This window comes from Thalassophryne amazonica, chromosome 10, assembly GCF_902500255.1.
Source record: "Thalassophryne amazonica chromosome 10, fThaAma1.1, whole genome shotgun sequence".
Taxonomy (NCBI): domain Eukaryota; kingdom Metazoa; phylum Chordata; class Actinopteri; order Batrachoidiformes; family Batrachoididae; genus Thalassophryne; species Thalassophryne amazonica.
The window spans coordinates 37442901-37470639 of record NC_047112.1 but is presented as its reverse complement, the minus strand read 5'-3'; the positions used below and the strand labels follow the sequence as shown (position 1 = coordinate 37470639).

Sequence of the window (27739 nt, the reverse complement as noted above, 5' to 3'; positions counted from 1 at the left end):
GTGTCCAAAAAAGCGGGATCTTACAGGAGAAAAGGTGGCTGATTCCTGCCACCAACCCCTGTGGGGTGCAATTGTACATCGTCTTGACCTTGGGTCTTGACAAAAAACACAATTGGCCCCAAACAATACAACTGAGCTGCTGCCAGGAGGTCTATAGAGCAGCCGCATGGGTGGTGTGGAGATGGTAATGTAACTCTGCTTTTACTTGAAGCCTTATTTAAACCAGTGTATTCATTGGGATCATCTATGAGATCAGGGATTTTGGCTGCTGACTGCTGCAGTCCACTCTGTGAAACACATGTAACACACATGGCTCTGGTTGACAAGTTAACAATATCTCAGTGAGCACATTGTGCAGGGTATGCATTCGCCCTCTGATTCATAAAACTGAATCTTATCTTCGATGCAATTCTTTATAATCAATAAGTGCGGGGAAAAAAGATTGCCAGTGTGTTTCATTCCATTTGCATCCAAATATGTAAGACATAATCTACTGGAAAAGCTTGAACTACAGAAGAGCATTGCATTGATTGTATAAAAAACAAAAAATAAAAAAATTTGACACCTTATCTCATAATTACGAGCGCTTTTCTCATAATTATGAGAAAAGCCAACGCAGGTTCCTTTACCAGAAAAAACTTGTCATGAAAAAAATTCAGTTAATTGTCCCATAGTACTTCTAATTTAGTTCATCTACACCTTTATGGTAGTAAACAACATGCAGAAAAGTATGGACCGGGACATGAAGTGGTGATCAATGAACCTTTAAAAACAAACAAATAAATAAAACTCATTTCTGTGCCAGTCAGTGTTTTAGAGACAGAAAAACTGAAGTGCTGTTAATGTTTCCACCGTATTGTGTTTTTGCTTTGTATCATCACTCTTTCAAAAACACACAACTGAACAAAACACTACATCCTGCTTCATCTTTGATATTCTCCAACTGTTAGTTTCTGCAAAAACCCGAAATCACAAACAGTTCATATTAAACATGGATAAGACTTCATTCAGGAAACAAATGAAAGTAAACTTTCTCTAGAGGAAGTGATGATTTTGACCAGATGAGCTGGTAACCTTAGGAACCAACCACCAGTCTAACGCAGTCACATTAAGTCTGTTCCTGGAGCAAATGCACACATGGATGAGCTTGGTAAGAAAACTTCCACTGATGTTTTTTCTGTTTTACAGTTTTTATTCTGAAAACAAATCAAATAATCATGTTACATCATATATGGCATTATTAATTATAATTATGAAAAACTCAGTGTGAGGTATTATGAATTACAAAATGTATTCTTTTTACTAACTTCATATAAGTTTTATTTATTTGAACAATAGCCTATATTGAATGTGTTACACAAAGTTTATTATTATATCAAATCAATGTGAGATGAGGATTTTATCATGGAAATAGACACAGCTCGTAGTTTTTCAGTCAGTAGTTATCTATTATATACTGAATTGTAATTGTAATTAAGTCGATGGTTCATTAATTGGATAAATGAATTTAAACTGCCTTTTTGCTGTGTGGATTTGGATTTTTCATATCTAAACTTGTTCTGTTACTACACGATGTGTGTTGTAATATATTTAAACTGAGAAACACATTTACAAAAACATTTATATTAAAAGTTGAACTATTTTGTTTTTCATTTCCACAGCCACATGTAGACTGCATTAGAATAAACTTGATCGTGTGTTTGAGGTTTACATTCAGTGAAGGAAAAAAAGATCATTTCAGTGAAAGATCTGTGTTGAAAATCTTGCGACATTACCGCAAGTTTCAGTTCTGCAACTTGTGCACTTCCTGTGGAAACAGTTTTGCATGTAGAAACCTTAAACTGCACCTTTTTCTGTATTGTTTGTCCAAATAATACGGTACATGTTTTAAATGTTGTTTATATATTCTGTCACAGATTTGTTGCTGGAAGAATTGGCCCTGAAATCAGCAACTGCAAAGAACCTTGATGAGAACAAAAGCAATGAAGCATCTTATGGAGAGGTGAAAACTGTCATCTCGATAAAACGCTTTTGTAATGATGGAGCAGCTGAGCGAAATGTATTTATGATGCTTATAGTTTATTCACAAACTGAATTAAAAATTGTGTACTTTTCTTGTTTTGCTACTTTGAAATATACTAATAATAATAACCATAATTGATATGTTCAGTTCTACAACAGCTCAAACAACAGGAAAAGGACCCAGAAATACAAAGAAGTAGCAGTAAAATGCAACAGGTTTATTAATGAAATGCTGAGCTTTGGTGGAGGTGCGGGAGGATGGGATGATGGGATGACAGTGGGTACTGTTGGTGCATTGTGAGAATTACCAGGTGTACGACTGAGTGGAAGCTATGGCAGCAGTATGGTTCCGATAATACAAAAACAAACAGGCTAATGATTCTAGTGACACCATCAAGCTGAGCTTCAGAGACACAGAGATAAACTCAAAGACAAATCTTCAAACACAGAAGACCAGGGGTACCGCTTGAGAGTCGGAATAATCTGGCGATGCATGTGTAGCAGCTGCACTCTGCGTTGTGTTGTTATGACTCCGCCCATTCACTCCCCTCGGGACGCGAACTCACGAGCTCCGGCATGGGAGTCGGACTCTCTAACCAGAAGGCTAAAACCCAGGGCTCTGGCCTTGTGACCAGAGAATCCTTTTGAGCTGTTGGAAGTGAGGTTTACTAACTACATCTGCACAGCGACACCTGCTGGCCTCCGTTACACATGGCAGGAAATCCGGGGAATAAGTAGCCTGGTAATTGAGGTGCAGGTGTGACAGCTGTCGCAGGTGTCCATAATTAGCAATCAGTAGTCCACAGTGCCACTGGCAGGAGCAGAGAAGGAGAGATAGAGGGAGAGAGGGAGAGACAGACAGACAGAATCAAATACAGAGCAACACAATAATAATTAGAGTTCTTGGTGAAATTTTATTGTACCTAAATAAAATGTCCACCAGGTGGAGATATTGCTCCATTTCAAGAGCTGTGGGACATAGCCAAGTGGTAAACTTCAATCATAACAAAATGCAGTTCCTTGACTGGCCACTTGAGGCTGGCTCCAAAACAGAGCACATTCTCTTAGGAGCCCATCTTAAAATGTCCAACTTTAGAGCAGCTCAGTATCCGCTCGATGCGGCTGGTAGTGGGGACTGTGTCTGTCCTTTTGGAGTATTTTATTACAAACACCTGGAATAATCTGGGTTGTTGTGTGTCCTCGAGGGCGGGTGTCTTGCTTCAACACACTTGAGTCAATTAATGAGGTCATTAGCAGCACTCTGGAAAATTTGACTGCATACTGAGGAGGTAATTCAGCTATTTGATTCAGGTGTGATGGACCAGGGACACATCTAAAAGGTGCAGGACGCCGGCCCTCAAGGATTGGAGTTGAAGACCCCTTTGCAATATCCGCACTGAGTGAAATTCTCATCAGATGTAATGTTGCACGCTAACAGCGTTAACAGTTTTACCAGCTGTCGATAGCCAGATCCATTTGGTCTACTTGTATGATTACTGGGAAAATAAGCAGCTCATAACTTTTAATGTCCACAACAAAATACATCTTTAGGAGGACTGCAGCGCAGTCCCCAAAAATATGATTTAATAAACACCTGAACTGATGCTACCCTGTAAGCTGGTTCACACTCTAAAGGCTCCTTCACATATAGTGCAAAATTTGGTCAAATACAGTGAAACAGCGCGAAACAGTTTGAATTAGTGCACCACGAAACGTTGCGCCGATGGGCAGGTGTGCACAATCCCAGTGTGAGGGTTCGTGCACGTGACGGTGTCTATCAAGCAGGAACACAGTGCAAGGTGCACCACATCACGCTGCTGATGTGGAATAAATAAAAAATAGAAACCAGCTGGTACCTGTGGAACCACATCTCGGCGCTTATGTGGAACAAATAAAACATAAAAACCAGCTGGTACCTGGAAGACCACATCGCTCCACTGATGTGGAATATATATTTAAAAAACCATACCACCCACAAGATTTGTACCTGCACTTTATTAATTGCGAGCCCAAAACTTTACCACTGAGCTACCGTCTGGCCTGTAAATGGTGCGGGGAAAATCAGATCAAATCAAATCAATTTTATTTATATAGCGCCAAATCACAACAAAGAGTTGCCCCAAGGCGCTTTAGGCAAAAGCCATACAATAATTACAGAAAAACCCCAATGGTCAAAACGACCCCCTGTGAGCAAGCACTTGGCGACAGTGGGAAGGAAAAACTCCCTTTTAACAGGAAGAAACCTCCAGCAGAACCAGGCTCAGGGAGGGGCAGTCTTCTGCTGGGACTGGTTGGGGCTGAGGGGAGAGAATCAGGAAAAAGACATGCTGTGGAAGAGAGCAGAGATCAATCACTAATGATTAAATGCACAGTGGTGCATACAGAGCAAAAAGAGAAAGAAACACTCAGTGCATCATGGGAACCCCCCAGCAGTATAAGTCTATAGCAGCATAACTAAGGGATGGTTCAGGGTCACCTGATCCAGCCCTAACAATAAGCTTTAGCAAAAAGGAAAGTTTTAAGCCTAATCTTAAAAGTAGAGAGGGTGTCTGTCTCCCTGATCCGAATTGGGAGCTGGTTCCAGAGGAGAGGAGCCTGAAAGCTGAAGGGTCTGCCTCCCATTCTACTCTTACAAACCCTAGGAACTACAAGTAAGCCTGCAGTCTGAGAGCGAAGCGCTCTATTGGGGTGATATGGTACTATGAGGTCCCTAAGATAAGATGGGACCTGATTATTCAAAACCTTATAAGTAAGAAGAAGAATTTTAAATTCTATTCTAGAATTAACAGGAAGCCAATGAAGAGAGGCCAATATGGGTGAAATATGCTCTCTCCTTCTAGTCCCTGTCAGTACTCTAGCTGCAGCATTTTGAATTAACTGAAGGTTTTTCAGGGAACTTTTAGGACAACCTGATAATAATGAATTACAATAGTCCAGCCTAGAGGAAATAAATGCATGAATTAGTTTTTCAGCATCACTCTGAGACAAGACCTTTCTAATTTTAGAGATATTGCGCAAATGCAAAAAAGCAGTTCTACATATTTGCTTAATATGCGCATTGAAGGACATATCCTGATCAAAAATGACTCCAAGATTTCTTACAGTATTACTGGAGGTCAGGGTAATGCCATCCAGAGTAAGGATCTAGTTAGACACCATGTTTCTAAGATTTGTGGGGCCAAGTACAATAACTTCAGTTTTATCTGAATTTAAAAGCAGGGAATTAGAAGTCATCCATGTCTTTATGTCTGTAAGACATTCCTGCAGTTTAACTAATTGGTGTGTGTCCTCTGGCTTCATGGATAGATAAAGCTGGGTATCATCTGCGTAACAATGAAAATTTAAACAATGCTTTCTAATAATACAGCCTAAGGGAAGCATGTATAAAGTGAATAAAATTGGTCCTAGCACAGAACCTTGTGGAACTCCATAATTAACTTTAATCTGTGAAGAAGACTCCCCATTTACATGAACAAATTGTAATCTATTAGATAAATATGATTCAAACCACCGCAGCGCAGTGCCTTTAATACCTATGGCATGCTCTAATCTCTGTAATAAAATTTTATGGTCAACAGTGTCAAAAGCTGCACTGAGGTCTAACAGGACAAGCACAGAGATGAGTCCATTGTCTGAGGCCATAAGAAGATCATTTGTAACCTTCACTAATGCTGTTTCTGTACTATGATGAATTCTAAAACCTGACTGAAACTCTTCAAATAGACCATTCCTCTGCAGATGCTCAGTTAGCTGTTTTACAACTACCCTTTCAAGAATTTTTGAGAGAAAAGGAAGGTTGGAGATTGGCCTATAATTAGCTAAGATAGCTGGGTCAAGTGATGGCTTTTTACTCGTAAGTAATGGTTTAATTACTGCCACCTTAAAAGCCTGTGGTACATAACCAACTAATAAAGATAGATTGATCATATTTAAGATCGAAGCATTAATTAATGGTAGGGCTTCCTTGAGCAGCCTGGTAGGAATGGGGTCTACTAGACATGTTGATGGTTTGGAGGAAGTAACTAATGAAAATAACTCAGACAGAACAATCAGAGAGAAAGAGTCTAACCAAATACCAGCATTACTGAAAGCAGCCAAAGATAATGATATGTCTTTGGGATGGTTATGAGTAATTTTTTCTCTAAAAATATGCCTGAAAATGCCTGAAATCAACAAAGAGATGGACGTATTTAAAAAAAAAAAATCTAACCATACACCATAAAAACACAACATTTTATATTGAATCCGTCTTATCAAGCAGGCAATACAAAAATGATCCATCTGCTCCTCTGTAGATGACCCATGGTCACAGACATACAGTCATGAAATGACATGAATGGAAGCTGTTTGCTTTTCTCATGTCCACATCTGCTGGTGCGTGTCCTGCCCAACATGTGTCTTGTGAACGCCAGAACTGACAGTGCGTCATATGGAACAGAGCTCACGTGAGCAACGTGAAAGTCAGATCGCCCGCTGCTTGTTCTGATCAACCTGGGGGTAGCCTATCAATGGGCTGCAGCGAGGGAGTGCACGCACGGTGCAGCTCACAGCATATATTGCCACAGCGATATATGTTTTTATTTATGTCCACGTGATGACAGCAAACAGACACGTGTGTATCACAGTGGGCAGTTAGTCTATGTCCGTCCAAACACAGTACGTGTTGTGAGCTGGGATGTCCAGAATGACAGATCTCCACAGCCGCTTCAGTGGGCAGACACAACTCCTGTCAATTCAGCGCACACACCAAATGCACACACCAAAGCCAGCATGACAGTGATTGTCTGCAGACTGTTGTCCTGCCAAGAGTGCGAATGGCCACACATTTTCTAAGTCCCAAACGAGTGGTGTTATATATTCGTGTGTTTCAGCTGCAATTTGGCTGACACCTGCCACAAGAGGGATCGATGGGTTCGGACAGCGCACACTCTGTCTTTCAGCTGCTGGTGTGCGCAAATAGTTGTAGCAACAGATGTACGAGGCGTTCGAGGTAAGGATGATTTTACACGTTTTGTACACGATTCCTGCTTTATGTGCACTTCAACCAAATTTCGCACTATGTGTGAAGGGGCCCTAACAGAGGGGCATGTTCAGGCTTCTGTTGTCACACACGGAGCCACCCATGCTCCACCCCTTTTTGCATTAATGATTTCATCATCCTGCTGTGAACATAGTGACGCCTGTTATGTATGGGGAGGTGATGGTCTAGTGGTCAAGCGTTGGGCTTGAGACCAGAGGATCCTTGGTTCAAGTCCCAGCCTGACTGGAAAATCACTAAGGGCCCTTGGGCAAGGTCCTTAATGAATGACTCATTAGCAGGGAGACAACTAAGAGTGTCAGGAAGGTGGCTCTCGAGGACTGAACTTGGCCACTCCTGCGCTATATAAATGCAGTCCATTTACATAGCCCAAACACATGCTTCTTATTGGGTGTTTCAGGTAAACTATGGGTGATCTCACACAGGCCTTCTTCAGTATATATACAGTCTATGAGCACAATGAGCCTGTTGCTTATAGTAGTGGATAATAGTCATGCACATGAGTAAATTAAGAAAAATCATCTTGATTAAGGAAAGCTGAGCGCATAATAGAATGCGTGCTAATTTGACTTTGATTAATGTTCTGCTGGAAAACGTCATTCATTTATCTTTTCTTTCTTGGAAAAAAATTAGCCTCTATTGTACTTCACATGTTATTTAAAAGGTTTGAATAAATCCTGCAAACATGATTTGTAATTCATCACATGGGATTTATAAATTGTTTCAGTGTTCAGATGATTTTTGTTGAAATGAACATTTTTCTCGTTTTTTTTTTGTGCCTTTGCTGCAATGAATTTGTGGAAAACACTGCGTTAACAAAAAAGACAGTCACTGCAATGAACATTTGCTCAGCCTTCATTCCTGCAGGCACTTTACCTTCTAACCTGCAAGCCTTTAGGATACATTTAAATTGCACTAAACTAGATTAACTTGTAACATGATTTCATTGAAAATGTCAAATGTTTTTGTATTTTGTGTTTGTTTCCAAAGTTGCCGCCTCCAGTTTATGCTGGATATGACAAGCAAAGCAAAGGTTCTGGCTGCTCAAATACCTACAGGTGAGCCATAATCTCTGGATTCCCGATGCTCCCTGATTCTCATTATCACAGAGTGAATGTTGCAGAGCAAACCAGTGCAAAGGAAGTTTATCATTTTAAAATGGTTTTTAAAGTGCCAGAGTAAACACTGGGTCTCAGATGTTTATCTGAAGCCGTTTTTTACCCTGTGTGCAGTGGCAGTGAATGTTCCCTTCGTGACACCTGGATAATGGATCAAGTAGGGGATTGCCTGTTGGGGTGAAATACAGTGGGGACCTTGTGTGACCCATGGTCGCTATTGTAACCCTAAACACGAGGCTGCTACATACTTGCCAACATTTGAATTTACCAATGTGGGACACCCACACATGGCCGTGAGTGCCAAGTATGAGAAGCATAGCTCGGGGGTCCAGGAGCGTGGCTGGACCCACACAAATGTGGGTCTAATGGGCATCCCGCATGAGTGTGTGCGGGACACGGGGGTAAATACCAGGACTGTCCCACCCAATATGGGGCGGATGGCAGCACTGCTGCTAATGGGGCTCTGGTAAAACAGGAAGGCCTCAATGGCAGATCAGGCAGAGGAGGTGATGCCTGTAACCCAGTGGCTGTGAAGGCTAATAAAGGCTGCAGCAGGTCATCAGACCCCAGTCATCTAGGATTTCCCAGCCACTGACCAGACTAAAGATCTGTCCAGGTCTGTGTGTTTGTTGGTGCGCAACAACATTCCCATGTTAAATAAATCCATGCACAGGCATCTCTAGATCGACTTGACCAAGAGACCATTTTCCTCGCCACAGAGGATTTGCCACAACAATGACAAACTTACTCTGTAACATTTGAGCTGATTTTCATCAAACTTAGTAGGAATTGTCTTTGGTTGAGTATTTGTAGCTGATTAATTTTGAAGCAAATTCTATACAGGTCAAGATCAGTATCGCCAAAAATATTTCAACAATATTGCTGCATAGTGAAAAAAAGTCTTTTGGATTTACATGATGTAAATATGAACATCGGTTGCACGAGATCATAATGTGTCCAAATAACATGAATGGCTTAACATTATAAAATTACAGTATAATTGTAAAAAAAAAAAAAGTCTCACATTTCTGAAATATTTCCAGAACCAACAGAGCTAGCAAAGTCATCAAAAGCCTATAGTGATAAGCCAATCATTTGTTATAATGTGGTATGCAAGATGCCATTAAGGCATCACTAAAATGTAATGAAATTACATTACTATCATCCAGAAAAGCAACCCCCCTTTTTCATTCAAGAATAGAAATCATAAAATTTTAAATAGTTATTTCTGTCTCTCACTGTGCCCCCCCCCCCCCCCCCCCATGGGCATGAGTTTAAAGAGAACCATATAACAAAGATGGTGGAACAATAATGGAATTCATGTAAATATTAACTGTGATAGACTGGTGTTCCATCCAGGGTGTACACCGCCTCTTGCCCTGTGACTGCTGGGATAGGCTCCAAGCCCCTTGACCCATAATTGGAGTAAGCTTGTATAGAAAATGAATGAATGAAAGAAAATATGAATTAATATATGACAAAGACTGCTAAGAATTAAAGACAAATTAAATTAGTTATTTTGTCTGACTACTGTTTACGTACACTGAAATCTGAATTCTTGTTTTAGAAGAGCATCATGTCAACCAAATTCATTATCCGCTGATTATTATCCTGTTTGTTGTCTTTATGGAATTGTGCACTGGGTGGTAAACCCATGTATGTGTGACATTTGAGTTTTGTTACTGTTTTTGAGAATTAACATTTTGAAATCACAAAATGGGACCTGCATTGAATATGAAGGGGATCCTCCTCCCCAAAGCAATAAATAAATAAATAAATAACCTCCTTAAAAAAAGCACGGTACTTATATACATCTGAGAATAAGACACAATTATTCCTCCAGACCAAACATTGTCACTTTAAGTAATTTATGTTGTCTGTTTTCTGGGTTTCTTACACTTTTTTTAAACTCCACATCACAACATGACTACATGAAAAAAATATCACCCAGGACCTCATGCACCACATAAACTGCAATTTTGATGCAACATTACTCCTGGGATGAACTGTTGTCTTGGCAGATTTGAAAATTTAAGGTCTGCATCTGCTGTTTTAGTGATCTGCCAGCTCCTGTGGCAGCTTCCATGAATCCAGCCTCAGTCACCAATGAGCTTGACATCATCATGCAGGACCTGCTGGGTCAACAGGTCAGTGGCACCGACCTCATTCAGTGTTGAAATTAAATGACACAGTGAATGTTACTCCTCTGTGCAGTGTCAGACCCCCCCCCCCCCCCCCAAAAAAATTAATCTACAGTGGTGTTGAATGTTGTTGTAAACAACAGTAGATTTCTCAATTCATCCATCCATTTTCTATACCCACTTACTTCAATCAAAGGTCACGGGGGCAGAGCCTATCCCAGCAGCCACAGGGCGTGAGGTGGTGTACACCCTGGGCAGGATGCCAGTCTGTCGCAGGGTCTCATGTAGACAAACTAACACATTAAGTCACCGTGCTGCCCAGATACCCGAGTCTACTTCTCAAATATAAATGAAATTAAACAGTTTCCACAACAGGGGGCAGTATTGATTAAATGTTAAAACCACAAAGCTCCCTGGAAATAGAAATGTAAGTAAAAATAACAAATATATGTGCTTAGTTCTGTCCTATTTATTTATTTATTTGAGGATGTAGGACCATCACCCACCCCACTGCCTCTTACACAAAAGGAGTCTGTGAAAAGGAAAAAAGAAGGTGGTCAGCAGCAGAAAACAGAGAGCAGCAGCACAGCGGGGTCATGTGTGAAGGCCTCAAAGAAAACAGACGCTATAGATGACATGCTGGGAGGGCTGAGCTCTGACCTGGAGAAAATTGGAGTCCGCACTGTCGCCAAGGGCCACTGTGCTTCCTGCAACAAATGCATAGTGGGAAAGGTAATAACTGAACTAAAGCACTGAAATCCATGTCGTCAAAATTCAGTTTGGGTCAGAGAACAAACAGAAGAATGCTTTCATTTATCCAGATGATCACTGCGCTGGGCGAAGTGTGGCACTCTGAGCACTTTGTGTGTGCTGTGTGTAAGACGGAGCTGGCCACCGCAAGATTCTTTGAGAGAGAAGGACAGCCGTACTGTGACAAAGACTACCATCAGCTCTTCTCTCCTCGTTGTGCCTACTGCAAAGGTCCCATCCTGCAGGTGATTCCTTGACAATATTTCATTTATTTGGTTATTGTGTGCAAGAATGAAATACTGGTTGCATTATTTGGCTTGAAAATCCATTCCTGCCATACTGTGCATGTGCATTTCAGATGTTTTTGTTAGTATTACATAACTCGTGTTGATATATATATATATATATATATATATATACACATTTTGAGTATTGCATTATTTGGCTGGAAAATCTATCTATAATATATATATGTACATACACACACATTTTGAGTATGTGTGGGCCAAAAACAATGTACATTACAACTCTGTCCTAAATTTGAAGGAGGTACATTAAACAGGATTGAGCCAAACTGACTTTTAGAATTCTTGCAGGATCTTGACAAAATAAAAAAATAATTAAAAAAAATAATAATAGTATGCAGTGATTAAACAGATGTGAACCCTTGTATCAAATTTCAAGGAGATGTATCAAACAGGAGTAATGTCAGATTCCAGAAACCTCTATGTCAAAGAGGGAAAAAATAAATTCTGTTTGAAACACAATAGCATTTATGGTTCTGGTGGGATTGTGGTGAAAATCAAGTATCCACTCTGCAACACTGAGGTAAAGGTGAAGGAAAAAGAGATGTGTCAAACAGGAGTATGCCAGGAACTTCTATGTGCAATAGGGAAGAGGTCTAGGATTTAGGATTTTGGCAGGATTGTGGAAAAAAAAAAGGCATGTACTGGCTCCGCCTGTGGAGACTCACTGTGCCACATCTGAGTCAAAACCATCAAGAGTTGGCTGAGATTATCTCCAGAAACCTCAATATTGCAAATGGACAAAAATAGATACAAAACACTACAGCCAAGAAAATGACAGATTGTGGATTTGACCTTTTAGTCTGTGTGTGTCTGTGTGTGTGAAATATCCAGCATGCAAAAAGCAAACAGATGAAATTGGGTTTATGCGGACTGAGTAAGTTGTCAACCAACCTGATATCTGATTAGATTTATCACAAACTATTGCCACATTCCATGTGCTTTATTTCATGTGGTTTACAATCCACTTTTTTTTTTCCTTCCTGACAATTTAACAGTGACATGAAACAGACTTTAGTACCCCCAGAGGAAGAAAACATGATGTAATATTCTCATAACTGGCTGTTCTTCCAGAACATCCTGACAGCCTTGGACCAGAATTGGCACCCGGAGCACTTCTTCTGTGCTTGCTGTGGATGCCTGTTTGGACCTGAAGGTTTGAGGCTTGTTCCTTCTTTCCTTTCCATCCCTCTACCAGAAAACCACACTGCCAGGAAACACTTATCGAATGATTGAATGCATTATTAATGTATCTTATCTAGTCAGTCACTGAAAGCCTCTGCTATTCATTCCCAGGTTTCCACGAGAAGGATGGTAAGCCGTATTGTAGGAAAGACTTCTATCACCTCTTTGCTCCAAAGTGCTCCGGCTGTGGCGAGTCGGTGATGGAGAAGTACCTGACTGCAGCCAATGGCACCTGGCATCCAGAGTGCTTTGTCTGTGCGGTGAGCCTCTTAGCTCAGACCACACACATTGCTCAGGCTCACATGACAAGTCAGGGAATAAATAAAAAAGATTGCTGCATTTGGTTTCTTTGCAACATTTGGCCACATGGATGAGAAAAAACCTCATGCATATTTTATATTATAACAGCTCTTGTCTTGTTCCATATTTTCTTTCTCTGTTCTACAAATACAGTTGCAATTTTTCCTGTTGCGGCTAGATCTGTTGAAGGTCTTGGTCTTTGAGATATTTTGGTGGTGCAAGGCTGTGCTTGAAGGGGAATATACTGTACATACAAGTTATACAGTTCTGAAGTACAGTAAGATCTCATGTAGCACCACGACCACATCATAACTCTGCCTTAAAACCAGTGCAAATCCCTTCATACAGTGCATCCAGAAAGTATTCACAGCACAAACATTTTCCACATTTTGTTATGTTACAGCCTTATTCCAAAATGGAGTAACTTCATTTTTTCCCCCTTGAAAATTCTATGCACAGCACCCCATAGTGACAACATGAACAAAGGTTTTTGAAATTTTAGCAAATTTATAAAAAAAAATAAAAAAAATAACAAGAAATCACATAGGCATAAGTATTCACACCCTTTGCTCAACACTTTGTTGATGCACTTTTGGCAGCAATTACAGCCTCAGGTCTTCTTGAATGTGATGCCACAAACTTGGTGCAGCTATCTTTGGGCAGTTTTTTCAGTTCCTCTTTGCAGAATCTCTCAAGCTCAGATCAGGTTGGTCTTGGCACGTTGGTGCACAGCCATTTTCAGATCTCTCCAAAGATGTTCAATTGAATACAGGTCTGGGCTCTGGCTGAGCCACTCAAGGACATTCACAGAGTTGTCCTGAAGCCACTCCTTTGATATCTTGGCTGTGTGCTTAGGGTCATTGTCTTGCTGAAAGATGAACCATTGCCTCAGTCTGGGGGTCAAGAGCGCTCATGAGCAGGTTTTCATTCAGGATGTCTCTGTACATTGCTGCATTCATCTTTCCCTCATCCTGACTAGTCTCCCAGTTCCTGCCACTAAAAAACATCCCCACAGCATGATGCAGCCACCACCAGGCTTCAGTGTAGGTATGGTGCCTGGTTTCCTCCAGACATGACGCCTGGCAGTCACACCAAAGAGTTCAATCTTTGTCTCATCAGACCAGAGACTTTTGTTTCTCATGGTCTGAGAGTCCTTCAGGTGTCTTTTGGCAAACTCCAGGTGGGCTGCCATGTGCCTTTTATTAAGGAGTGGCTTCTGTCTGGCCACTCTACCATACAGGCCTGATTGGTGGATTGCTGAAGAGATGGTTGACCTTCTGGAAGGTTCTCCTCTCTCCACAGAGGAATGCTGGAACTCTGACAGAGCGATCATCAGGTCGCTCAGTTTAGATGGGTGGCGAGCTGTAGGAAGAGTCCTGGTGGGTCTGGCATTTTTCCATTTATGGATGATCGAGGCCACTGTGCTTGTTGGGACCTTCAAAGCAGCAGAAATGTTTCTGTGCCCTTACCCAGATTTGTGTCTCAAGACAATCCTGTCTCTGAGGTCTACAGACAATTCCTTTGACTTCATTCTTGGTTTGTGTTCTGACATGCGCTGTCAACTGTGGGACCTTATATGTAGACAGGTGCGTACTTTTGTAAATCATGTCCAATCAACTGAATTTACCCCAGGTGGTCTCCAGATTTCTTTAAAATAATTTTTTTTTTTTTTGCAAAAAAAAACAACGTTTTTCACATTGTCATTATGGGGCAGGCATTGTGTGTCAAATTTTGAGGAAAACAATGATTTTCATCCATTTTGGAATAAGGCTGCAACCTGACAAAATGTGGAAAAAGTGAAACGCTGTGAATACTTTCCGGATGCACCGTACATAGCATAGATTCTCCAACTGCTCTGGTCATGAACTAAGGTGAAATTGCATTGGTGAACTGGCGATTTATATACAGGGTGGAATTCCTCTAGAATTTTGCTAAGTCTCGTGCAGCGGTGTAAACAGTGTAAATCGGTAAAAAAAAAACACAATGTAAACCCCTTTGCACGTAGTATGAAGGCTCTGACCATTCTGGATGGGAACTATGGGAATTGAAATTGTGTCAATAAACTGCTGATTTATATATTAAATACATTGATGGAGGTAGCTCCTCCAGCATTTTGCTAATTTGCCACATGGAGTGACGTAAACATGGCCTAACTGTTGTAAAAAACAAGTGTAAACATTCTCCAACCACTCTGGGTGTGAACTCAGTTGAAATTGTATCACGAAACTGAGGATTTATACATGAAATATGATGGAGGTGGTTGAGTTCCAGAGGGGTGGGGGCAAGCTCTAGCATTTCGCTAATGTTTACCATTATCATGTTTACACATGTTTTTAGATGGCTCTTTGCAGGTGGGTTTAACTCAGTTACAGGAGGTGAAGCACGCCATAAAGAGGGTGAAGTGGCCGTAGCTCAAATATTTTAATCAACCTCCTGGCAATTTAACACCTTTGACATTACAGGCAACTATGATGACAGACTATATTAGAAAGAAAGTGCACATAGACACCATGTACCTAGAAACCCAATGCAGTCATGTGACCTTCATTACCATTTTGGAAAGCAAGAGATGCTGGATTCTCTTATTCAATGCACAAATTGTCCTTTTGCTACTGGAATACTGAGCACAAGTATAAATAAACACTTTGAATTATTAGATTGTGAGACAAAGGAACAATCTATGGAAAGATGTTCATTAGCTGCAGGATCTATTAATCTGCCTGGGTAATTAAATCCACTTACTTTTCTTCCACAAACTATACAATTAATAAATAAAACTGGTTTAACTTCACAACGTGCCATTTTGACTGACGACCACATAACAAACAAATCTAAACTTAGCACTGAGCCAAAATCGGCCAGTACATCTCCTGGACCTGGACCTGGAAGAGCTTGCATTAATTTCTATAAATAGAAAATATCTTAGGTCTGGATTAAAAGATGACTGAAGCCTGATGAACCAGTGCAGATGTGTAATGTACCTGCTGTTAATAAATGGATCCTTGTTAATGAACAGTAGTCTTGACATTGCATTGATTCTCTCTGAACCAACTCTTAAAACTTACTAAATATTGTAGAGAAAGAATAATCATATACAAAGAAGACATTAAACAGTGTTCAGGGTCGTTGTCTTGTTGAAAGATCCAGCCCCGGCGCAACTTCAACTTTGTCACTGATTCTTGAACATTGTTCTCAAGAATCTGCTGATGTTGACTGGAATCCATGTGACCCTCAACTTTAACAAGATTCCCCAGTACCTGCACTGGCCACACAGTTACACAGCATGATGGAACAACCTCCAAAATTTACTGTAGGTAGCAAGTGTTTTTTTTTTTTTTTTTTGGAATCTTGTGTTCTTTTTCAGCCATGCATACTGCCCCTTGTTATGTCCAAATAACTCAATTTTAGTTTCATTAGTCCACTTCACCTTATCCCAAAATGAAGCTGGCTTGTCCAAATGTGCTTTAGCATATCTCAAGTGACTCTGTTTGTGGCTTGTACACAGAAATGGCTTCCTCTGCATTACAGCATCTCTTTGTGCAAAGTGCGCTGTATAGTTGATCACTATCTGCAGCAAGATTATGTTGTCAGTCTTTGGAGCAGGTTGACTATGAGTGTTCTCACCATCTTTTGCTTCAGCTATCTGAGATTTTTCTTAGCCTGCCACTTCGGGCCTTAACTACTACTGTGCCTGTGGTCTTCTATTTCCTCACTATGTTCCTCACAGTGGAAACTGACAGCTGAAATCTCTGAGATAGCTTTTGGTATCCTTCCCTTAAACCATAATGTTGAACAATCTTTGTTTTCAGATCATTTGAGAGTTGTTTCAAGGCTCCCATGTTGCCACTCATTAGAAGAGATGCAAAGAGTGGAACATTTACAAATGGCCACCTTAAATACCCTTTCTCGTGATTGGATTCACCTGTGTAAGGAGGTCAAGGGTCAATGAGCTTACCAAACCAATTTTGTGTTGCAACAATTAGTGCAAAATGTATTTAAATCAATAAAATGACAAGTGTGCCCAAATTTATGCAATTGCCCAATTTTGTTTAAATAATTATTGCACACTTTCTGTAAATACAAGAAACTTCATTTCACTTCTCAAATATCAGTGTGTTCATCTGCTATATGATATATTTAATTGAAATTTCTGATCCAGACAACAAATGATTATAGGAAAATCATGAAAATTATCAGGGGTGCCCAAACCTTTGCATACAACTGTAACTGTGAGTTCATCTCAGAGCTATTTAATTCAAATTTAGACAATAAATTCCAAATTAATGCACTTAAATGGAATGAATAATCAAAAAACTAATGTGTAATCTGAAGTCTGCATTATTTTCAATTCATGGGCTATAGCCTGAAAAATCATCAGTTTTTTTTTTCTCAAAACCTTACATCTGCCAATTTTATTCACCCATACTTAAGTTTGTGTTTTTTCTTCCTCCTCTTGCCTTTTTTCTTTTCTTTCTGTTTCCATGTCCAGGACTGTTTGAAGCCCTTCACTGACGGCTGTTTCATGGAGCTGGATGGTCGACCCCTCTGCTCACTGCACTTTCACTCTCGTCAGGGCACTTTGTGTGCCGGCTGTGGTGAGCCCATCACCAGCCGCTGCATCTCTGCTCTCAACCGCAAGTTTCACCCTGAGCATTTTGTGTGCGCCTTCTGTCTGCGGCAGCTGAGCCAGGGCATCTTCACGGAGCAGAAAGGAAAGCCGTACTGCTCAGCGTGCTACAACAAACTCTTTGTGTGACACATGTAGCCCATAAAAACGATGTGCTACATCCCCAACCTGCTGCAGTTTTGCTAAGAATTTCTGTGTAACATGTTTAAAAATGTCCACTGTTTGTCTTGTCAACATTAGCGTGACTGTATTTCTTTGGAAAAGATAACCAAACTTTTTCAGTCGCTCACGGTCATCTGAAGTTTTGAACATTGCAAATTAAATTAGTGACTTTGGAAGCTGGATGACTGGCTTTGCATAACACAGAGTGTGATGTAAATTATTGACACAATGTAAAAATGTCAAAGGAAATTGCAAACAAGAGAAAATAATAAATGACAAGGCCATAAAACACAAGGAAATAGCCATTTCCCATGATAAAAACATGGAAAACACTTTACGTGAACTTTGGATGTTCTAAAAAGTGTGTTGCTGACACTCAGATGGTAGTTTATGAGGTTTTCTACCTGCCATCACATAAAATATGTTATATAAAGAGAAAGAATAACACTGAATGGCAGTTTTAATCCATGGTTTCCATTAAACTATCCTGGTTTCCCTAAGACTTGGCAGTCTGTAGATGCTAGCTGGCAGGACAGAGCGTTTGTCAAGGGGCTTGTCTATGTGGTTTGATAGCTTGTATTGGCAGTGACTGGAATGGAATTGGCATACCAACCTGAGATTTCTCTGACTTTGATTGACCATATGGCCTGTGGCATTCACTGCTTTCAGACAACCTCTTCGTTGTCCACACCAGCTCTTTTATTCAGCCTGTGGAAGATTAATGAAGGTCCCAAAGTGAACAAAGTTGGTTTGGAAGGAAATCTTTTTTTAATCTCTGGGTCCATGTGCATGCATATTCTCATGATGTGTTTCATATATCATACGAAATATTAAGCATAATATTTTGTGCATAATTCTATAAATTCCCATGTGTGTGCTCAGCTTGCATTTTACATTTAGTATGCAGAGGATTAGTGTTAGGGTTAAAATAAAGTTGCTGTCTTCACCACCAATCCCTTGGTGGTGAAGAAGTTAGTTTCTTGGCCAATTCCAGGATGGGATGGTGGGCTGACATTCTTTTTAAAAAATTTTTCCAGGCATGTGATCACACCCTTCCTACTGACAAATATGTTTGTACGTATATGAATTTTTATGCATTGCTGTTTGTAGCAGGGGTCAAAGTCAAAGTCGGCTTTATTGTCAATTCTTCACATGTACTAGACATACAAGGAATCGAAATTTCGTTTCTCACCTTCCCTCGGTGATGACAGGACAAGACATTTCAACAACAAGGACAAGTATTTAGTATTTACAGTGTAGTGTTTGAGGTAATAGTAAAAGTAAAAGTGGAAGTGGTGGTGGCCAAGTGGCTAGTGCACTTGATTTCAGTGTGGAAGGTTCCCAGTTCAAACCCCATCTCTGCTACATTTCTCCAAGAAATGTGGAGTTGTGTCAGGAAGGGTATCCGGGGTAAAACCTGTGCCAAATCAATATGCAGATCCACCTTGGATCTGCTGTGGCGACTCTGAGAGAAAACAAGGGAGCAACTGAAGGGACTTACTTAATTTACTTTTCATACTTATTACTATGCTATATCCACAGCCAACACCTCATATTAATAATAATAAAATTATATAATAAAATAATTACACAAATGTTTTGTTGGAATGATTCGAGAAACGATACTGTAAATGTTCTTGCACTGACACATTTTCCACAGATATTCAGTTACAGATACTGCTATTGTCTTTTTTGCATCATGCACATTTTCAACCTATCCTGAAGCAACCATACCAAACTATCCTCCATGATGATGCAGTGCTGACACTATGGTCAACAATGGTACAAATTAAAATGATATAATATTTAATTATATAATAGTATCAGTCTGTCTATATGTGGCCCTGCGATGGACTGCCCAGGGTGTACTTTTTTTTACTTTGGTGGTGTGCTTTCAGTTCAGAGTTCAGTTTGGTCATGGCTTTAGCACTGGAACTGTTCATAAATCTTGTGATCCATGCTTTGATTGTCTTGTAACACTGGAGGTTCAAACAGGTGATGGGCAGGGTGGAATGAGTACTTTAGGTTGTTGTGCATCTTTTGCGTACAATGGGAGACGATGATGTCATCCATGGCAGGTAGTTGTTGATGTTGGTGTTCTGTGCAGTCTTTATGATTCTCTGCAGAGCCTTTTTATTTGCTGCAGAGCTACTGCCAAAGTCTCATACTTATTTTCATATACATGTGATTAAAAAAATCAATCAATGAAACCATTAATGCCTTTATCAACAGTTTGAAAGAACAGGATTGGAGCTCAGTCATTTCTGAAACAGATGTTGATACAGCATATGACAATTTCCTGCATACGTTTGTTTCCCTGTATAATAATTATTGTCCAGTTAAAGAATATTGTATAAAGAAAAAATCTATAAATAGTTCTTGGCTTACAAAAGGCATATTGAATGCATGTAAAAAAAAAGCAATATCTGTACAAAATGTTTATTAAGCTTAGAACTAAAGTTGCGGAACAAAGATATAAAATTTACAAAAAATAAATTAACTGATATAATTAGAACTGCTAAACAGCTGTATTTTAGACAAAAACTATTTGATAATAAATCAAACATAAAGAAAACATGGGACATATTGAATGATATTATTAAACAGGGATCAACAAAATCAGAATATCCCAATCATTTTGATAACATCAATGGTGACAATCACTGCATGATCAATATAGTTAACAAATTTAACAAGTTCTTTGTGAATGTTGGTCCACAGTTGTCTGCTGAGATTCCAGACCAACCCAAAAGTCAATTTAATGCAACAATGATTAAGAATACTCACTCAATGTTTCCTCTCCTCAACCAATGACCAAGAAATCAAAAGGATAGTTCTCAATTGTATAAGCAAATATTCCACTGATTGTCATGGCATTGATATGTCACTTGTTAAGCGCGTTGTCGATTATATTGTAACTCCTTTCACCCATGTTTGCAACTTGTCATTCCAGTCCGGTTGTTTCCCAAGTAAAGTGAAAATAGCAAAAGTATTACCATTATTCAAAAGTGGAAATAAACACAGTTTCACCAATTACAGACCAATCTCACTGCTGCCTCAGTTCTCAAAAATTATGGAAAAATTATTCTCCGCTAGACTTGTAAGCTTCATCAACAAACATCAATTAATAAATGGCTCACCCAATGATCATGTTCCTCCACGTCTGTTTAAAGAAGTGTTTCCCACAATGGCTTCCTCTGTCCTACACTGCGTCAATGGAAGCTTGATAAATGGGGTAGTGCCTGCTTGCCTGAAGCATGCGGTTGTTCAACTGTTGATAAAGAAATCTGATCTTGATCCTAGTGATCTATCCAACTTTCGCCCTATTTCTAAATTACCATTTTTGTCAAAGGTGTTGGAGAAAATTGTTTTTAATCAGTTGAAAGCTTTTTTAGATGAGCATGAGATCCCCGAGGTCTTTGAATCTGGTTTTAAGAATTTTCATAGTACTGAGTCAGCTTTGATGAGGGTTTTTAATGACATGTTGGTGTCCACTGATTCTGGTCACACTGTTGTTTTGGTGTTGTTGGATCTGACCGCTGCGTTCGACACAGTGGATCATGAGATCCTCCTGGATCGCATTAAGAATGTGGTCGGCATTCAGGGCTATGCTCTAGAATGGTTCAGATCCTACTTAACGGATAGGAGTTTTTGTTTAAGACTTGGAGATTTTGTTTCCTCCACAGCTCCTCTGTCATGTGGTGTACCACAAGGGTCCATTCTTGGGCCACTTCTTTTTTCATTGTATTTGCTTCTGCTGGGATCAGTTTTTCATAGATTTGGGGTGTCATTTCACCTTTATGCTGATGACAGTCAAATCTATGTGCCCCTAAAGCATGAGAATGCTTTTGGTGCCAAACATCTTCTGGAGTGCATTGAGAACATTAAAGACTGGATGTCTGCAAACTTCCTACTCTTTAATGAAAAAAAAAACCTGAAGTTCTTCTCTTCGGGCCAAGTAAATCAGGTAGTTGTGGTTCAGTAAACCTTGGACCATTGACCATTGACGGTTTGCAACCTTGGTGTGAGAATGGATAAAGATTTTAAGCTTGATAAACAAATCAGTGCTGTTGTGAAGGCAAGTTTCTTTCATCTGAGGCAGCTAGCTAAGATTAAGTCCTCACTTTCAAGGCATCACTTGGAGATTTTAATCCATGCTTTTGTTATGACTCGGCTGGATTATTGTAATGCACTGTACGCTGGTATTAGCCAGGCCTCACTTGCACAGCTGCAGCTGGTCCAGAATGCTGCAGCCCGTCTTTTGACTGGATCCCGGAGGTATGACCATGTTTCGCCCATTCTTTTTTCCCCTTCACTGGCTGCCTGTTCGCTATCGTATTGATTTTAAGATTTCATTGTTTGTTTTTAAATGTCTCAATGATCTTGCTCCACGGTATCTGTCTGACCTGCTTGTCTCTTATTCCTCATCACGTTCTCTTAGGTCACGAGCTCAAGCTTTGCTTGTAGTTCCTCAGACAAAGCTCAAATGTAGAGGTGATAGAGCTTTTTCTGTTGCTGGTCCCAGATTGTGGAATGACCTGCCTCTCTGTATCAGGCAGGCGGAGTCACCTCTAGTTTTTAAATCTCGTCTTAAAACATACTTGTTTTCTTTGGCTTTTGACTAGAGGGTTGATGATTTTATTGTTTTTAAAAACTTTTATTGTTGCCAATCTATTTATTTATTTATTGATTTATTTATTTTATGTCATTGTACAGCGCTTTGGTCAACTTTGTTGTTTTTAAATGTGCTCTATAAATAAACTGGATTGGATTGGAAATGAAAGCCAGTATGGCTTTAGGTCAAATAGAACCACCTCTATGGCAATAGTTGCCACAGTAGAAGGCATAACAAATACACTGCATCAAAATAAGCTTGCTGTTGGTATCTTTATCGATTTAAAAAAAGCATTTGACACAATCAATCAGTCTATTTTAATAAACAAATTAGAGAATTACGGGATCAGAGGATTAGCTGGGAACTGGATCAGAAACTACCTGACTGGAAGAGTACAGTTTGTGAAGATGGGTGTCTATTCATCTGAACTTCTTAGCATTACCTGTGGTGTCCCCCAGGGGTCAGTATTAGGTCCAATCCTGTTCAATCTGTACATAAATGATATATTTAATGTATCACAGTCATTAAAATTAATTCTCTTTGCTGATGACACCAATATTTTTTTATAGTAGCTCAGATTACAATGACCTTATGGATACGGTGAATGTGGAAATGAATAAACTAAAAAAATGGATGGATACAAACAAATTAATTTTAAATCTAAACAAAACAAAAGTAATGACTTTTGGTAATCACAAAAGCAATCCATACTTTCAAGTTATTATTAATGGTGTACAAATTGAAAATGTATTTGAGAATAAATTCCCAGGTGTAATTATGGATAGTAAATTATCGTGGAAAGTTCACATCAGTCATATAAAAACAAAATTGCCAAGAGCCTCTCAATTATAAATAAAGTTAAACAATATCTTGATCATGACGCACTGCGTATGTTATACTGTTCCTTGGTGCTCCCCTACTTTACATACTGTGTTGAAGTATGGGGCAACAATTTCAAATGCTCATTAAATCTGTTATTTTTACTGCAAAAAAGGGCAGTGCGAATCATTCACAAAGTTAGCTACTTAGAACATACTCATGATCTCTTTAGTCAGTCCAAGTTATTAAATTTGTATGACCTTGTAAAATATAATACACTCATCTTGCTCTTTAAAGCTTTTAATAATCAACTACCGAACAACTTGCAAAAATGTTTTGCTCTTAAAGAGAACATTCATAATTTGAGAGGCTATGGAGATTTTGTTCTGCCTAATGTTAGAACTATTCGAAAAAGTTTTTGTGTGACAGTTTGTGGGGTGAAATTGTGGAATGCTCTGGATTTACAGCAGAAGCTCTGCCGAAACATTCACAAATTCAAGTCCTCATATAAGAATATGGTTTGGTCTGTATACAGAGAGAATGGAATTTAATGTACTGTTCTTTATCAGTGTTGTGCTGTACCTTACGATTCCTTATAATTGTTGGTATGTGATACACTCTACCTGTGAATTTCTTACCATTGTTGGTATGTGCTTTCCTCTACCTGTGCATTGCTGGTGTGTGCTATATCATGTTATTACCATTTTGGTATTTTTGTCCTTACCATTGCTGGTATCTACCTCTTTGTTGCTAACAATAATCTTGAATATGTATAAATTGCTGTTTTATGTTTTGTTTTGTTTTTTAATTTTTGTTTTCAGTTGATCTAACAAGGAAGTCATTGTGATTATAATTTTTTTTTGTGTGTTAAAATGAATGATGGGGGTGGGATTTAATAAGTTTTCTTCTTCCCACTTCTTTTCGAGCTAAATGATAAATTAATTGCATATGTACTGGATATATATATATATTATTTTTCTTTTGTATTAACCTGCTCGAAATGAATAAACAAACAAACAAACAAACAAACAATCAATAGAAAAATGAATTCAATAATTAGCTGAGAGAGAGAAAGAGAGATCATGTGTCTTTTAGTAGTATACCGGACATTTATGACTGGTTGATGCCCAAGATTAACAAATGTTGCAATCACACTACCACCAAGGACGCCTGTGAAAGTTCTGCAAGCTCTACTCGGCTTTTTTAAGAGACAAGTCTTTTGGTAAGGGACCTTCAGAATCAAAAGTGTAAGACACTCTATCTTATTGTTACTTGGTCAGCAACATTACATTTATATAGACTGATTATGTTCTCAGTTGTGCATGACAAAAAAGACGTAAATCCTTGTGGAATATAGCTAATCAAATATTCTTGGATTTTCCCAACATTTAAGCCATTCCAAATCTTATCTTTCCTTGAAAACTGTTACTTTTTGTTGGCCTCAACACTTTTCTGCAGGCCTCTGCTGTTTAAAGTCAGTGTTTGAGTAGGAATGGAGGTGGGCATTAATCATGTTGTCATCGTCGTCAGACTGGGCCTCTGCAGAATATAAACCTTGCATCATGAAGGAAGTTTGAATATGTGGTGCTCAGTCAAAATACAAGTGTTTAATGATTTAATGACCTTCTGCTTAGATTCCTTCTGAACTCAAAGGCATGATGTTAAATAACAGACTGGAGTTTGCAGTTTGAGAAAACAAGAAATGGGAAATCAAAGCAGTGCACAAAGGACCATCAACCAGCTCAGACAATTGTGTCTTCCACACATGGAATCTGATTCAACTGAAAAAAAGAAATCCCGTAAATATGCAATATTGCTATCACTTTACACACCATCCATTTTATTCCAAACTCCACCATTGTAAAATATTACTGGATGCAGATTAAAGAACCATCTTAAAGCTCTCTGGAAGATTGTCAGTCTCAGTCTGCATTGGCCATTTTTTTTCCCTTTGGCTTTATATCACAGTGAGATGTAGTTTTTAGATTTCATAGTTTTTAGATGTATTACCTTGTTTAAATAAATAAATATATTAACATCACTTTGAGCAAATGGAATCAGTTAATCACTGAAATCACCTGGTGGAGTGGGTGGTTGCAAAGAAAACCTGCACCATCTTGGCCCTTTCTGGCATGTGTTGATGAGCTCTGCCTGTGCCCCTTGGTTGGAACACTCGTGAACACATAGACCAGGTCTCAGCCTCATTATATCTATATTCCGGGTCTATTAGTGAAGCAAAGGGTTAGCTGTCAGTGACCACATTAGTAACCTCTGTGCTTCTCTGTTGGTTTACTGCCGGGAACTGGTGTTTCAGGTGTTGTTAGTTTTGCTCTCTTTTTCTCTGTCTGAGGTGCTGGGACCTAGAGTTTGGGGCTACGTGCTGGACCCCTGGATGAAGGCACTGCGGTATACTTACCCCTGACAGCCTGTCAGAATACATGCTGATTTCCAATATTTAACTACAACCTACGATTGGGACTCAGATCTGTTCTGGACATTGTTTTTGATGCTGATGACTTTTTTGTCTGTACTTTGTTCATTTGATCTCTGTTACTGTTAGAATGGCCTAAGCAGTGGGCCACCCCTCTGATTCTGGTCTGCTTGAGGTTTCTTCCTAAAACAAAGCCAAAGGGAGTTTTTCCTTACTACTGTCACCTATGTGCTTGCTCAGGGGGTTGGTAAGGTTAAGTGAAGCACCTTGGGGTGACTTTGCTGTGGTTTGGTGCTATATGAATTGAACTGAATTGAATACATAGCACCACTTCAAATCAGATGCCAGAAAGAGGGAGAAAAGGTACTGGGATGGGTTGCTATTATCAAGGATGAGCTAGTTGGACCTTTTTGTCTTGAAGATGGACTTAAAATAAACTCCCAAGCCTACTCTCAGTTTTTAAAATACTTTCTCCAAGCAGTGGTATAGGAAAAGGTCTCCATCATTCAAGAATGCCGTGATTTTTATACAGGACAGTGGTCCATCACATGCATCCAAGTACTAATGGCTAGCCTGGCTCTCTTCCTCACCTGACTTAAACCCAATTGAGAACTGGTGGGCCTTTCTTAAATGTGAGATTGTCACAATGCACATACAATACACCTCTTTTCGCTGCAGTTGTTGCTGCAGGAAAAGGGAGAACAGCATCACCTACAAAAGAGCAGTCTATACCCTGACTGTGGTGTTTGTTGGTAACTGCGTAGTTTTTCCTACATAAATATTTTGCCAAATGTTTACATTTGTATAATGGTGTGTGGATAGGTTTGATATACTTTGCGGTGTTAAGCAAGGCTGTGTCCTTGCTCCCAATCTCTTTGGGATTTTCTTTTCTTTGCCATGCTGTTAAAGCATACTTTTGGCTCAGCAACAGAGGGGATCTATATCCATACCAGATCAAATGGCAAGCTCTTCGATCTCACCCACCTAAAAGCCAAGACAAAGGTTTGTGAGGCTCTCATCAGGGATATGCTATTTGCCGATGACAGCCGTGGTAACTCGCTCTCAAAGGGAGTTGCAGACACTGATGAATCATTTCTCCTGGGCCTGCAAGGACTTTGGTTTCACAGTCAGTCTGACAAAGATGAACGTCTTGAGCCAGGGTACAGTGGAACCACCAGTCATCACCATTGAGTACAAACTCAACGTCATGCATCAACTTACCTATCCAACATTACTGATAACCTCTCCCTTGACAGCGAGATTGACCAGAGGATTGGGAAGGCGGCTGGCACATTCCCTTGCTTGGATACTTGAGTATGGTCAAACTGCAAGCTGACAGTGAAGACAAAGGTAGCAGTGTACAACGTCTGTGTCATCAGCACATTATTGTATGGCAGCAAGACATGGACCATCTATGCTAGACAGGAAAGGAGGCTTAATGCTTTCCACTTGAGAAGCATCCGCCGTATCCTGGGTATATCATGGCAAGACAGAGTAACAAATGCCAAAGTCCTGTCTCGTGCTTGCCTTCCCAACATGTTCACTCTTCTCGGGCAGCGTAGACTACGTTGGTTAGGCCATGTCCATCGCATGGAGGATGGTCGCATCCCGAAGGACATACTATATGGGGAACTAGCTTTCGGGAAGAGAACCATTGGCCATCCACAACTGCGCTTCAGAGACGTATGTAAGAAAGACATGAAAGCACTAGACATCGATGTAGAGTCCTTGGAGGAGCTGGCAAATGATCGTGCGTGCTGGAGAAACACCCTCAGTCAACAACTTAAGACGGGTGAGGAGAAACGGATAAAAGTGGAGGCAGACAGGCGGACACGCAGAAAGGAGCGCAATGATTCAAATAGACCAGAAACTGTTCACACATGTGACCTTTGCGACAGAGTGTTACTCACTTATTGGACGCTATAGCCACAAGAAACGTTGTTCCAGCAGAGTCGATGACTATGAGGATACATGATCCATGATCAGTGGAGGCCCACCCAGGTGTTTTGGTATTACTCTTGACTGCATAACTTTGACCTTGACCTCTACAATCTGAACAATACCAGTGACCTTTATATTAAACTTGTTCATGATATTTTCCAATGCAGGTTTGATGCTTAAGCTTACACACACACACACACACACACACAGATACACACACATGCACGCTCACACAGCCACACACACACAGACTCCTGTATTTGTTTTGTAGGCCTCACAGAGCTT

The 27739-nt window shown here is 39.8% G+C and overlaps 1 protein-coding gene across 2 annotated transcripts; it reads left to right on the top strand.

The window, feature by feature from the left end:
- Positions 1-979: 979 nt before the first annotated feature.
- Positions 980-17840, top strand: lpxn (leupaxin). 2 transcript variants are annotated; one of them, XM_034179806.1, is made up of 9 exons: positions 981-1150; positions 1917-2002; positions 8051-8118; positions 10235-10325; positions 10806-11051; positions 11141-11314; positions 12449-12530; positions 12671-12819; positions 17349-17840. In XM_034179806.1, exons 1-9 carry the CDS (start codon positions 1138-1140, stop codon positions 17613-17615), a joined length of 1176 nt encoding a protein of 391 aa, XP_034035697.1. In that variant the 5' UTR covers positions 981-1137; the 3' UTR covers positions 17616-17840. The 2 variants fall into 2 exon arrangements, with proteins under 2 accessions (XP_034035699.1, XP_034035697.1); XM_034179808.1 differs by lacking the exon at positions 12449-12530 and having other exon boundaries at positions 980-1150; positions 12736-12819.
- Positions 17841-27739: the final 9899 nt, after the last annotated feature.

Coding starts and splice junctions, on each gene's coding strand:
- lpxn (XM_034179806.1), top strand. Junction 8,119..10,234: donor GGCTGCTCAAATACCTACAG/GTGAGCCATAAT, acceptor CTGCTGTTTTAG/TGATCTGCCAGCTCCTGTGG. Junction 12,531..12,670: donor ATGCCTGTTTGGACCTGAAG/GTTTGAGGCTTG, acceptor ATTCATTCCCAG/GTTTCCACGAGAAGGATGGT.